The 12,968-nt window shown below is 44.7% G+C and overlaps 1 protein-coding gene across 1 annotated transcript; it reads right to left on the reverse strand.

Moving 5' to 3' along the window:
* Nucleotides 1-736: 736 nt before the first annotated feature.
* Has1 (hyaluronan synthase 1) lies at nt 737-12,730 on the reverse strand. The gene is given in 5 exon segments (NM_172323.2): nt 737-1,714; nt 4,882-5,014; nt 5,482-5,707; nt 7,561-8,268; nt 12,680-12,730. Coding segments are annotated over 5 exon segments (1,752 nt in total). The 5' UTR covers nt 12,689-12,730; the 3' UTR covers nt 737-1,038.
* Nucleotides 12,731-12,968: the final 238 nt, after the last annotated feature.

The raw sequence follows: 12,968 nt of genomic DNA on the forward strand, positions 1-12,968 counted from the left end.
GTGGTTTTATCTAGGTTCATTGATGTGGGATGAGTCTCCCTGAACATAGGCAGCACGATTTTATGGGCTGGCCTCTAGACTGATTAAAAAGTGAGCTGAGCAGCAACTATGGGTTCATTAATCCATGGCTCTCTTCTCTTGCCTGGATGTGATCTGACTAGCTGCTTCGAGTTACCACTGCCTTGACTTCCGTGCAATAATGGACGATAGCCTGGAATTTTAAGCCATATAAGCCCTTTCTTCCTTGTTGCTTTTGTTGGGATAATTTCTCACAGCAGCAAGACACAACTGTAATTGAGAATGGCTGTGAACTTCTCATCTGCCTGCATCCAACTTCCAGGTGATAGGGATTATAGGTGTGCATCCTATCCTCTGGCTAATAAATGCTTTTTCTTTAGTTTATATGTAAGATGCATGAGTGCTTTGTCTGCATGTACACGTCTGTGCGCTACACCCATGGAGACCGGAAGATGATGTTGGATCCCCAAGAACTGAAGTTACACAGGTCATAAGCCACCATGTGGGTACTGGAAATTGTACTCCGGTCCTCTGGAAGACATGCTAGTGCTCTTAACTGTTGCCTCACCAGCTTGAATAACCATGTTTTGGGAAGATAGAACCTAGGTTTCTAGGGAGGAGCATGTCCTGTGGAGGTTCAAACATCCATCACAGCAGGATGAAGATGGGGCCTGGTGTCCCAAATATTCAGTGACAAGAAAGTGGGAAGAGGAGTTTGGAAGAAAATAAATTAAAAAATTTTATTATATCTTACAGTACAAACATTAAATAGCAACAGGGAGAAAGCAGAGGCCTTCTGACCCTGGTCCTATAATCCCACTCCCTGATCAATAAATTACCCCTCCCCAGAGACCGAGAAGTCAGAATTCCAATACAGTCCATAGTGAAGAATCTGTAATGATTCCTCTTTTCAAAAAGAAGGTAAACTCAGTCCCCATGAAATCCGTGGCTCCAGGGCTACCTCATAAGGACTCCTCTTGCCTCTTTTAACAGCCCTCAGGGGCATCTTCATACCCAGACTCATACTTGGACACGGTAGCCACCGCTCCGACGTCTGCACAGTCTCCTTACACCTACCCAATAGATAGTCAACATTATCACCCAGTAGGCCACATAGGCACTGGCCCCAGCAGCAAGGTGGTAGGCTTCAGCTGCTCGTGATGGGCCACTCCAGTCAGCTCTGACCTCCTGGGCCACACTGCGGATCAGGCCTCCAAGCAGCAGTAGAGCCCAGAGTGCCAGGGGCAACACGGGTACATAGTTAGCAGCCAGTTTCTTCCGGCCCGAGGTGCCCCAACCACTTTGATTCATGGTAACCAACGCCAGGAACTTGGCAGGCAGCAGGCCGCACATGTAGAGTGGTGCATAGAGTGACAGCAGCACCATGCGCAGGCAGCCACGCAGCCAGGCTGCAAAGGCTGCCTTTGCCAGTGCCACGCCCTGCACGCAGAGCAGCACCCAGAGCAGAGCCCATGGGCGCCCTGCATAGAAGAGCCTCAGCACCGTGGCAGCCACAAAGAAAGGGAAGAGGCCAGAAACCACCGCTTCATAGGTCATCCACGCGTGGTGGCGGTGCCACCACAGGGCGTTGTATAGCCACTCTCGGAAATAAGATTTGGACCAGCGGGTCTGCTGGCTCAGCCAACGAAGGAAAGAGGAGGGCGTCTCTGAATAGCATCTGGAGCGCGAGGTATACCTAACAGACAAAGAGAAATAAAGGTATCGGTATTTTCTCCCTGAGGCCTGGGCAGGAGTTTTAAATTTTATGACCATTTTATCTGCTTGATTAGTTGGCTTGTGTGTATGCATGTGTGCCTCATGTCATCGAGTTATAGATGGAGTTCTAGGTGATTGTGAGCTGTCCTGTGGGTGCTGGATATTGAAACTAGGTCCTCTCCCAGAGAAGCCAGTGCTCTTCATTGCTGAGTTGTCTGTCCTGTCCAGTTGGCAGAATTTCAAAGTGACCACTTTCACTACTATTGGTTTTTTTTCACTTTTCTATGTTTGTTTTGTTGTCACTGACTAAACACCTGACAATAATAGCTTATGGAAGGAAGAGTTTATTATGGCTCATAGTTCAGAGATAATGTCTGGCATGGAAGGGAAAGCACAGAGACAGCAATATTAGGCATCTGATCACATTGTATCCATAGATAGGAAGCAGAGAGGAATGAATGGTGTGCTGTGTGTGTGCATGAGTAGGCTTACGCACTGAGTGGAAGTCAGTGGACTGTTGACAGGAATCAGCTCTCATTCTCAGACCTTTAGCAGCCAACTCAACCTGGCTAGCCCAGCTTGCTTCTTTGTACTCAAACTGAAGGACTTCATCCCACAAAATGGTAGTGCTCACATTTAGGATGGGTTTTCTCACTTTTATGAACCTAATCTAGAAAATCCTTGCCCGACATGCCCAGAGATTTGTCTTCAAGGTGCTCATACATCCTGCCAGGTTGCCAATATTAGCTATCATACTTAATCTCTCTGAGCTTCAGTTTGATGTTGAAAGGTTTCTTTTATTTGATTGTTTTGCTTATGTGTGCCACTCTGTGTGTCTGTGTATGTGTGTGTGTGTGTATGGTGGTGGGGGACATGGATGCCCATGTGTGTGGATTCACAAGGAGGCCAGAAGTGTCCCAAGTCTCCTATAGATGGAGGTAGAGAAAACTGTGAACACCAGACTTAGGTGCTAGAATTCAACTTGAGTCCTCTGGAAGAGGTCCACTTAACCAACCAACCATCTCTCCAGTCTTCTAAGCATAGTTTCTATGGACCAATACCACTATTTCATATTTACAACAGCCCAGATTGTATGAAGGTCAAAATGTCAAGCCGTTTCTAGTAACTGCTCAATCAGTGTGAGCTACTGCTATTTTCCCTGTGACTAACATCACTCCTAGAGACATGACTAACACTATAGTCATTGATACTATAGTCATAGGTGATTTGACTAAGCGTTGACTAAAATGGCAAGTCCTGCCATGAGGAGCAAGACAAGACTGGCTGTTACCCAGGTTATTATCTGTGTAAGAAATTCTGAAAAGAGCAGTTGGACCCCTTCCTGTGGTTGAGGCAGAAAGAATTAATCTGTCCCTACATGGCTTAGCAACACCCATCAAGGTTAGCTGGTTTTCCCTTCTCCAAACAGGGAAAGTCACAGGTGGTCAGAAACAGTTAATTAGGCAACATCAGTCAAACGAGTCTATTGCCAAGGGCAGTCCTTGACAGAGTAGCTCTTCCTTGTGTCATGTGGCACCCTCCATGCCCTGTTTGCTTCTGCTTTTGCAGTTTGTACCCAAATCAGCTGGCTAGAGGATGCTGGTAGATGCCAGCCTTCTCCTTAAAGATTCATGATTCCTCCATGATTCATTTTTGGTGAAGGTCCTATGATCCTTTTACAAGAGGACCCATATTGGCTTCCTGTCCTCTTGGTGCCCTAGGCTAAAATGAGATTATTCCAAACTAGCAGTTTCCTCCAAACTGAAACATTTCTTCTTGGAGGGAGGACCTGAGATCATAAAAGTTAATGGAATCTCCTGAAATTTACAAGACCGAGACTCAGCAAGCTTAAAATGTTACAAAAACTCTCCTAAGGGAGGTGTGTGTGTCAGGGGGAGAGGGGAGTTCTTCAGTGGAGCTATGAGCTCTTACAAGCTGTCAAAGCTGCCTCAGAATCATTAATACATAAGTAAACCCTGTAATCTCAATAACACCATCTTAAACTTGTGTAGATTTTGTTTTGCCTTGTTATTTGTTTGTTTTGGTATACCATTTGTGCCCTGGGGCAAATGGATGTCTGTTCACATCTGTGCCAGTTACTTTCATCTTGCTGCAATCTAGAATCACCTGAGAGGAAAGCCTCCTTTGAGAAGCTGTCTAGATCAGGTTGGCCCTTGGCCTATCTGTGGGGAACTGTCTTGATTGTTTACTGAGGTGGCAAGGCTCCTGTGAACTTGAGTAACACTATTTCACAGGGCAGGCACTGAAAGTGTAAGAGTAGAGAAAGCTAGCTATATATTAAGCAGAAGGCCACAACCTGACAATTTCCATTCATCACTCTCTGCTTTTGAATGTGGATGTGATGTCACTGGCTGCTTGAGTTCCTGCCTTGATTCGGTGAAGCACTGGGATCAGGAACTGTAAGCCAAATAAACAAGCTCTCTCTTAAGTGGTTTTCCATCAAGGATATTTGTGGCTGAAACAAAAATTAAATTAGATCACTACTCCTTCCCTGGGAAAAGTCATAGAACATACTATATAGGTTGCCATTCCAGTTAGAGACATTGTCTCCTCAAAGCAAGGAAGAATGTGTCTTCCTTTGCCTACCGCGGTGCCTCTAAAGCATCCAATAGAGACTTAGTAACCAAATTCATATTGTCACTGAAAGACTTCTCTAGAGTGCCTAGGGGTGATCAGGCACACTTCTCTGTCAGCAGTTGCCTACTCTTTCTTGCTGCATTTATCACCAGTTTTCACTCACCCTATTCACTCTGCTCACCCCTCTCACTTCACTTCTATACTGGTTTGGTCTTCATGGTACAGCCCACTCAACCTGACCGCCTTGTCTCTTCTATGTAGAATTTACACATCCTCACATTGTCTTGCTTGGTGGAGACCATTTATTGAAAAGAGTTCATAAAAACCCTTTCCAATCTTTCTAAAAGCTCCAATTTACTCCTAATATCAAACTCTTTGAAGGCCATTGGCTGAATACAAATGGCTCCTCTGCCTCTTATGGTATCTATCCTCTGTCTCTCTGTCTCTGTCCTGTCTCTGTCTCTCTCTCCTCTCCCCACCTCCCCATCTGTGTCCATCAAGGAAACTCACTTGATTCACACATTTGACCACTTGGTCCCCTTAACTTACTTGGTAGCGTAGCCCATGCTAAGCATGCGGTTGGTGAGGTGCCTGTCATCCCCAAATGTGCAGTGGGTGCCCAGGAACTTCTGGTTGTACCAGGCCTCCAGGAACTGCTGCAGGAGATTGTTTCTGTATAGACCTAGGTAGAATAGGGAGTACGCAAGCATCAGCATCCATTGTGGACAATATTCTGTTTCCCACCCTGTTCTTCCTCATCTCAGTCTTCGTACCTCACCATCCCCCCCAAGCATCCCCAGCCTTAGACTCAAGCCCATTCCAATGTGTTTGTCACATAACCATGCACTCTAAACTCACTAATCTCCTGAAAAAGCCACTGCATTCTCAGTGCCCTGTTCAACCTCATCCCACTCCCCTTCACGTGCCCTTTTGTAACCACTTCCCCAATCTCCATTCTTTTCCCTTTCTCAAAGTCATTCCTCTCCAGTAAACTCAGCTCAACTCTAACACCATCTCTACCCACTGGCCCCAGTGTTATGTTATCTGAAATCCAGACCCCAGCTCTTTGTCGTCAAATGTAGCCTATCTTTGCCTCCTCTTCTCCCCCATGTTCCCTACCCAAAAGCCCTCCAAACTGCTTTCACTCACCCAGAGGACCACTGATGCAGGACACACAGTGAAAGTAGCTCTGACAAGCTCGCTCCACATTGAAGGCTACCCAGTATCGAAGGCTGCTCAAGAAGCTGACCCAAGAGTCCAGAGGGTTAAGGATTCTCACATCTCCTCCAACAGCACCTACCCGGGGGTCTTCATCCAGCACTCGCACAAGCTCCAGCAGTGCCATGGGGTCTAACCTTGTGTCTGAGTCACAGACCTGTGAAGAGGAAGGTAGCTAGATCAGACAAGAACCTTGCCCAGGGTTGCTGCCTGGAAAGGCTTTAGACACTTTAAACCATTCCCCAGGCTGGGATTGTGGATTATATAAAAGAAGAAAGTGAGCTGACTAAAAACAGCATTCATCCTGGCTGTGGATGCAATGGCTTAAAGCCCTTGCTGTCTTGACTTCTCCTTCATGAAGAATTATATGCTGAACTGTGAGCTAAAACATCCCATTCTCCCTTAAGGTGTTTTTGCTGGAGTATTTTCTCACAGTGACATGAAAAGAAACTAAGACAGTAGCATATTAGTGAGTGACTAATGAATTGATGAACATACAAAAATTAAAGATCTATATTTCATAGATAGATGAATGGATGACAAAATGTCAACATTGAAGAAAAAGGCAAAAGGAGGGGTGGAGAATAACCCCTATATAAAAAGGTAAGTGAAAAACTAAGTGGGTGAGGTCCACACTTGTGTGGATAATATATGAGTGGGTAGAACAGTAAAAGAATGTCAGAAAGTAGCATTATATTTAATGCCTAGCTAGGTTGGTGGGTGGATAAATGAATGAATCATGTTAAATGAATGAGTAGCTAGCTACATGGATGAATGGATGTATGATCAAATACGCTTCTGTCTTCAGTGGCTATATGAATGAAAGAAGGTGATGAGTTTGTTTTTTGCATTCTGTGTTGTGATTTGAATGTGAAATGTCTCCTATAGATTCATATATCATATATCAGACACTTGGTCAGATAGGAGGTAGGAAGGTTGTATAACCTTTAGGAGATGGCTTTGAAGGAGGAAGTGGGTTATTGGGGGGTAGCTAGTGGGTCTCACTTCCTTTTTTTCTTCTGCTTCCTATCTTTAGGAATAGTCTGGTCAGCTTTCTCAAACCCCCAAATCCATTCCTTCCTTATCATGATATACTGTACCATCAAACTGTGAGTCAGAATAAATAATTCCTTCTCTAAGATGACTTTGTCTGGTATTTTGTCACGGCAATCAGTATACAAGTGGATAGAGTGAATGAGTACTGTACTGGATGTGTAGTCAAATGTGTGTACCATTGAACGAAAAAGAATCACACCTGAGGACTCAGCAAATGGATAGATAAGGTTGGCTAAATATCCACATTAAATCAATACATCAATAGTTGTTGAATGAATGAATGAATGAATGAATGAATGAGCGAACGAGAATCTCAGATGCACGAGAGTGTGGTGATGAAAGAAGAAAGGTTTTAAAGCCTGGCAGATAGCTGGGCAGGTAAGAGTGTGTGCTGTGCAAGCTTGAGGACCCAGATTTTACCCCTCAGCATCACTGTAAAAGACTAGGTGTGGCTGCATATGCCTTTCTGTAACATAGTGTGCTCTCTCTCTCTCTCTCTCTCTCTCTCTCTCTCTCTCTCTCTCTGTGTGTGTGTGTGTGTGTGTGTGTGTGTGTGTGTTTTACTGAGAATTGCTGAGTGCTAGCCTAGCTCTAAGTTCAGTAAGATAGCCAGTCTCAAAGAAATAAGGGAGATCGAGAATGATGGAGCAGGACACCTGATGTTCTCTCTCTCTCTCTCTCTCTCTCTCTCTCTCTCTCTCTCTCTCTCTCTCTCTCTCACACACACACACACACACACACACACACACACACAATTAAGAGAAGACAGAATTGACTCTTATCTACATTGAAGAGTGGATGGTCTGTTGGAGGACGGATTTAAAAAACGAACTGAATTTCTGATCTTTCTGTCTCCACCTCCAAGCATGGCCTTGCATGCACCCTACTCTTTCTGAAGGTTGGGGGCGGGGGATTGTATGATATACTAACAAGTGTCCAGGGGAAACCTCTCACCTGCACGTAGTCCACGGAGTCACCCAGTGCCTTGAAAGCCGTGTACATGACTTCGCGCTTGCCACCCCAGCGCTGAGCCACGCACACGCACCTGCGGGTCCTCACCAGCGCCTCTACCGCCAGCCGCCCAGGGTCCTCAGCCTCCACCTCGCGGTAGGCGCCTTCACCCACAGCACCCGCCGCCTCTGCTGGCTCCCAAGGCTGATGGTAGTTGCCATCCCACACATAAGTGGCAGGGTCCTCATCTGCGAAGACTTCTCGGAACATGTCCACCATGTACAGATCCTCCGCGCGATTGCCGTCTACAACCATAAGCACGCGCAGCCGCGTGCGCGGGTACAGCAAGGCGCGCGCGGAGGTCAAGCACTGGCGCAGGTAAGTGGGGTCCTCCTGGTAGGCTGAGATGGTGAGTGCCACGCTGCGCGCAGTGGCCGCATCCAGGGGTCCCTTCGCAAAAGCGCGCCGCGCAGCCACGGTCACCCTTCGGTGCTCCAGGTAAGCGAAGAGGCTCTGTGCCACTAGGTGCGCACTGAGGAACGCCCCATAGAGCCCAAAGGCCAGGAGGCCATAGGGATCAGAAGCCAGAGGTACTCCTGCTGCGTAGGCCCAGGTCATGAGGCCCAGGATGAGCAGGGCGAAGGTGATCGTGAGCACCCGCCTGGCCAGACCGGAGCAGCAACGCGCTGCCTCTGAGGGCTTTGGCATGTCCTGTGGATGAACAAGGAGAAGGATCAGCTCTGAGGGCCTGATGGAGGTGACTTTATTCCTGGTAATACTCCTAAACTGGATCTCAGAACTTTTTAATTATAAGTTTCTATATTTTAAAGGTTAGTTTATTTTTACTTAATGTGCATGGATGTTTTCTCTGCCTGTATGTCCATGCATGTGCTTGGAGTCGTGGAGGCCAGAAAGGGTATGGGATGCCCTGGATTTGGAGTTATAGGTAATTGTGAGACCGTTTAATCTTGGGATCCAAACTCAGGTCCTCTGCAAGGACATTAGATACTATTAACCTCAGAGATACCTATCTCTCAGGACTACTTATAAAGAAGACAGTTGAGCACCAAGCTTGAATCTATTGTGACTATTGGCTTAATGCCTGATTTTATTAGTCCCTTCCAGTTTTAGTTGAAAAGGTCTATGTTGGTCTATAACTCTATAATTCCCAATCTTCTAGCCTAAGCATCCCGAGTACATGGAAGGAGAGAGAGGCATCAAACCAGGCTTTTACTGGCTGCCTACTAAAGTAAATTACTATGCCTCCCCATTCCCCAGTTTTAACATCTCATGTATATAAAAGGATCACACAATGGCACTCCTCACACTTTCCCTGTTTTTGTTAGTGGACCAGAATATGGTGCTGGCTGCTAGGTGGGTTAACGGTGCCTACCTCCAATCTGACAATCCTTGGAATCTACAGGATTGAAGGATTGAAATCAACTTGATGTTCTCTGATTAAAACACACAACTTGGTGTGCTCTCTCACACACAAAAAAAGTAATTTTTACAAATAGAAAAGACAATAAAATTAAGAATAACCTCACAAACAAAAATTTCTCTGTGCCAAGACACAATACCACCCACTAAACAGTTAATACAAAATGTGTACCAAGTTTCTTAACCCTTTTATATGAACTTGTTTATTTTAGAGATGAGGTCTCCTGTAGGCCTACATGTAGCCAAGGATGACTTTGAACTTCTAATCCTCCTGATGCCTGGCCTGTGCCTCCTTTCTACTGTCCAGTTATTGGGCAGGGCTACATGCATTTATATATCAGTGGAGGCTGAAAACAGTTTTTGTCTTCTCATCCATAAAATGGGTGAGTAGTAACTTCTGCAGCTCCACCCTGTTCTACAGTAAACCTATGCAGTGGGTCTTATTGTTGTGTCCTGTTACTAAGGACCAAAGACATGACTTCTCTTTCCAAAGGTCACTCGACTAGTAAGCACAGGACTTAGGGTTCAGACACAGGCAATTTGGCTGTTGTATTCCCTCTATCTTAGGCTACCAGATCCTTCCTGCCTGCCTGACTGAATGTAATCTACATTGGTAACAGCTGAAAGGCAGTAATCTATGTGTGAGTTTCTAATCTTAATTTATAATTTACTGTTTGCAGGGCTGAGGAGGCTGCTCAGTATACACAAAAAAGCTTAGTGAGTGAGCACCCATCTAATTCCAGCAACAGGGAGGCAGAAAGGGGTTTGCTGGTGGCCCATTACAGCTGAAATTGTGAACTCCAAGTTCAGTGGAAACCTTATCTTAAAAAAATGGGGGGTAGGAGATAAGAGATAGAGGAAGACATTAATCTTGACCTCTGGCCTTCACAGGATCAGGCACAGTTGAGAACACACATATACAGCACACACAGAGAGGCATTAAAATGACAGTGGTGTAGCGCTGTCGTCTTAGCGACTTTTGAGGCTGAATGCTATAAAAAGATGTCTAGCTCAAGGCTGGCTTGGTTAACTTAGGGAAATCCTTTCTCAAAATAAAAATAAAGAGGCTGGCAAGGTGGCCTTGCAAGTAAAGGTACTTGCTATTAAGTTTGAGGACCAAAGCTATTAAGTTGATCTTCCAAAGTCAAATATAAGAAGGAGAGAACAAACTCTTGCAAGTTATCCTCTGAACTACCAACATGTTACGATCACGCGTGCGCGCGCGCGCGCGCACACACACACACACACACACACACACACACACACACACAAATAAACAAATATTTAAGAAAAAAAGTAAAAGGACGGTGGGTGAAAAGTTCAATGGTGGAACATTTGGTCAAGCATGCATGAGGCCCTGGATTCAATCCCAAGCACTTTGTGTATAAATACATAATCTAAATACACAAATTAAGACAGATGTTTCATTGAGTTCTACTTGGTTACTGGAAACTTTGAAATCTGTTTTGACCAAGTGTGATACTTAACTCTTCTTAACTGTCAATTTTACAAAAACCTAAATGTGGGTAAGCCATTTCCATACACAATCTATTTTTCAGTCTTAGTCTGAGGTGAGTGATTAAAACAAAAGACCTCATTAATATTTTGTGTTGGTAAAATATTGACATGATCATTGTGTTTTCTCGACCGACATGTTCCATGAAGCCCAAGCTGGCTTTGGCTTCACCGTGTGTCTGAGAATGTCCTTGGATTTCTGCCTCTAACTTCTGAGTAATGACAGAGGTAAGCCGCCATACTCAGTTTATTTGGTGCTGGGATTGGAGCCTGTGTCTTTGTGCACGCAGAGAAATCACTCTACCAGCTGAGCTATATCCCTAATCCCTAAAATAATCTTGCTTCAAAAGTGTTTGTTTGTGTGTATATGTGTATGCACATGTGCTCATGCCACAGTGTGTGAGTGAAAGTCAGAGCAACTTTCAGGAGTGAATTCTCCTTCCACCATGTAGGGGAATAAACTCAGGTAATCAGACTGCGCCTCAAGCATGTTTGCTCAGTGAGACATTTTATCAGCACCAAACAATCATATTCTTAAATATATAGTAGTGGTCAGTATACTAATTCCCACTACCACTTACATAGTTTTACATTTGCAAATTGTTTTTAAAACTAAAAGGGAACAACAATATTTTGTGCAGCCTGAATGTTACATGCAGTTCAATATTCCAGTTTTCTTAACCCAAGCATGAGGACACAATGATGCACTCCTCATTTACCTATCATCTGTCCTGATTCTACAGTGGAACACCAAGGTTGAGTAGATTCGGCAGAGTATATAGTGTTCTCCAGTCCTCAAATGATACCACCCGTTGTTTGGTAGAATAGTTTATAGTTATCTCACTGGGTTGGAGCAAATAAATTACCAGAATTAATTTCCTTTCCTTTTCCTTTAAAATTTACAGTTATTTATTTATTTTTTTACTTTGTGTGTGTGTATACGTGTGGGTATATGCATGCCACAGTGAATGGGCCTTGGTGTGTACTTGTGTGCGCGGAGAAGGGGGTTGGAAGACAATTATGAGAATAGGTTCCCTTTTTTTAAACCATGTGGGTCTTGCAACCCAAACTCAAGTTGGCAGGTTAAGCAGAAAGAACCTTTACCCTCCCCTCCCGTAGATCATCTTGTGGCCCCTCTTTACTTTTTCAAGAGGATCTAAAAATAATATATTATAATTCAGTTTATATTTCTGAACAATAGATATGATTTATGGTTTTTATGGGATTTTAAATAAGATACAGGGTCTCCTTGTCTTGCTCAGACTCACCTCAAACTTCTTGACTCAAGCATCCCCCTGCCTCAGCCAAGTATCTAAGACCTCAGGGACATGGTACCCAACTTGAGATAAAAACTTTAAATAACCAATAGCAATTATTCCTTCAGACTCTTTTGTTCCTGTCTAAATGTCTCAAATACAGCTCTGCCTGGGCTCCTGTGGGTAGCTCATCTTACAAAAAAGTTTTGATGCCAGCAATGTGGATGCCTCCACCTATGGCTACACCCACAACACTAAGAACCACACAACTGAAAGCACCATGTTTCACAAGACATGTCTCAGGCTGAACACAGGATTTCTCTCACAGCTATTCAGCAGACCTGAGGACACAAGGCACCAGGAAGAAGCAACATCACGAAGATATATCAATATGCCAATAAATATCCAGACAACCACCACGGGTCTGGGGTGAAGGAACAGAGGGTTTCAGAAGAAATACCGAACAGTTAAAACGAACCCCAACCATATGAAACTGCTATTTTTACAGGGCAAGAGAGGTTGAATATTGGTGAATGCATGTATTCTAACTAAGTAGATTCTTATCCCATAAAAATCACACCCAAAATGCATGTGTTATACACAGGCAAAATCTTCTTTCACTCTTAGGGAACACAAACATGTATTTATAGAATCATAGTTGTCTATGGATGACAAACCTTACAGCAATGAACACAGAGGTGGACACTCACATACTCTATGTGCTCACTGTACATGTTCATACATAGATACACATCAGCTCACCACATGCACATACAAGCACATTCTTACTAGACCGTCATCTATATGGTTATATGTCAGTGATTACCCATCCTAGCGCAGACATGACACATGAACACACACACACACACACACACACACACACACACACACACACACACACACACACTCACCTGTCTCATGGCTGTGGGTCCTCCTGGATTTTCTCTTTTCCGACTTGCTCTGCAATCTGAGTGTGTCTGAAGCTAGCTGGAGGGGGGCCATTTGAAGACTAACACATTGCGGGGGTGGAGGAGGGCTGACGTCAGACAAGTCTGACTAGGGGCTCTGAGGTCAGGCAGTCCTACTGCTCCACCCTCTTCAATTCCCGACATTTTCCCCATCCCCCTCATCAGATAGGGTCTCCATTCCCAGCCCCTCAAACTGGCCCATCACAAATCCCCTCAATCGTTTTCCCCAGTT

The sequence above is a fragment of the Rattus norvegicus genome, chromosome 1 (genome assembly GCF_021556685.1).
Source record: "Rattus norvegicus strain SHRSP/BbbUtx chromosome 1, alternate assembly SHRSP_T2T, whole genome shotgun sequence".
In the NCBI taxonomy this organism is placed as follows: domain Eukaryota; kingdom Metazoa; phylum Chordata; class Mammalia; order Rodentia; family Muridae; genus Rattus; species Rattus norvegicus.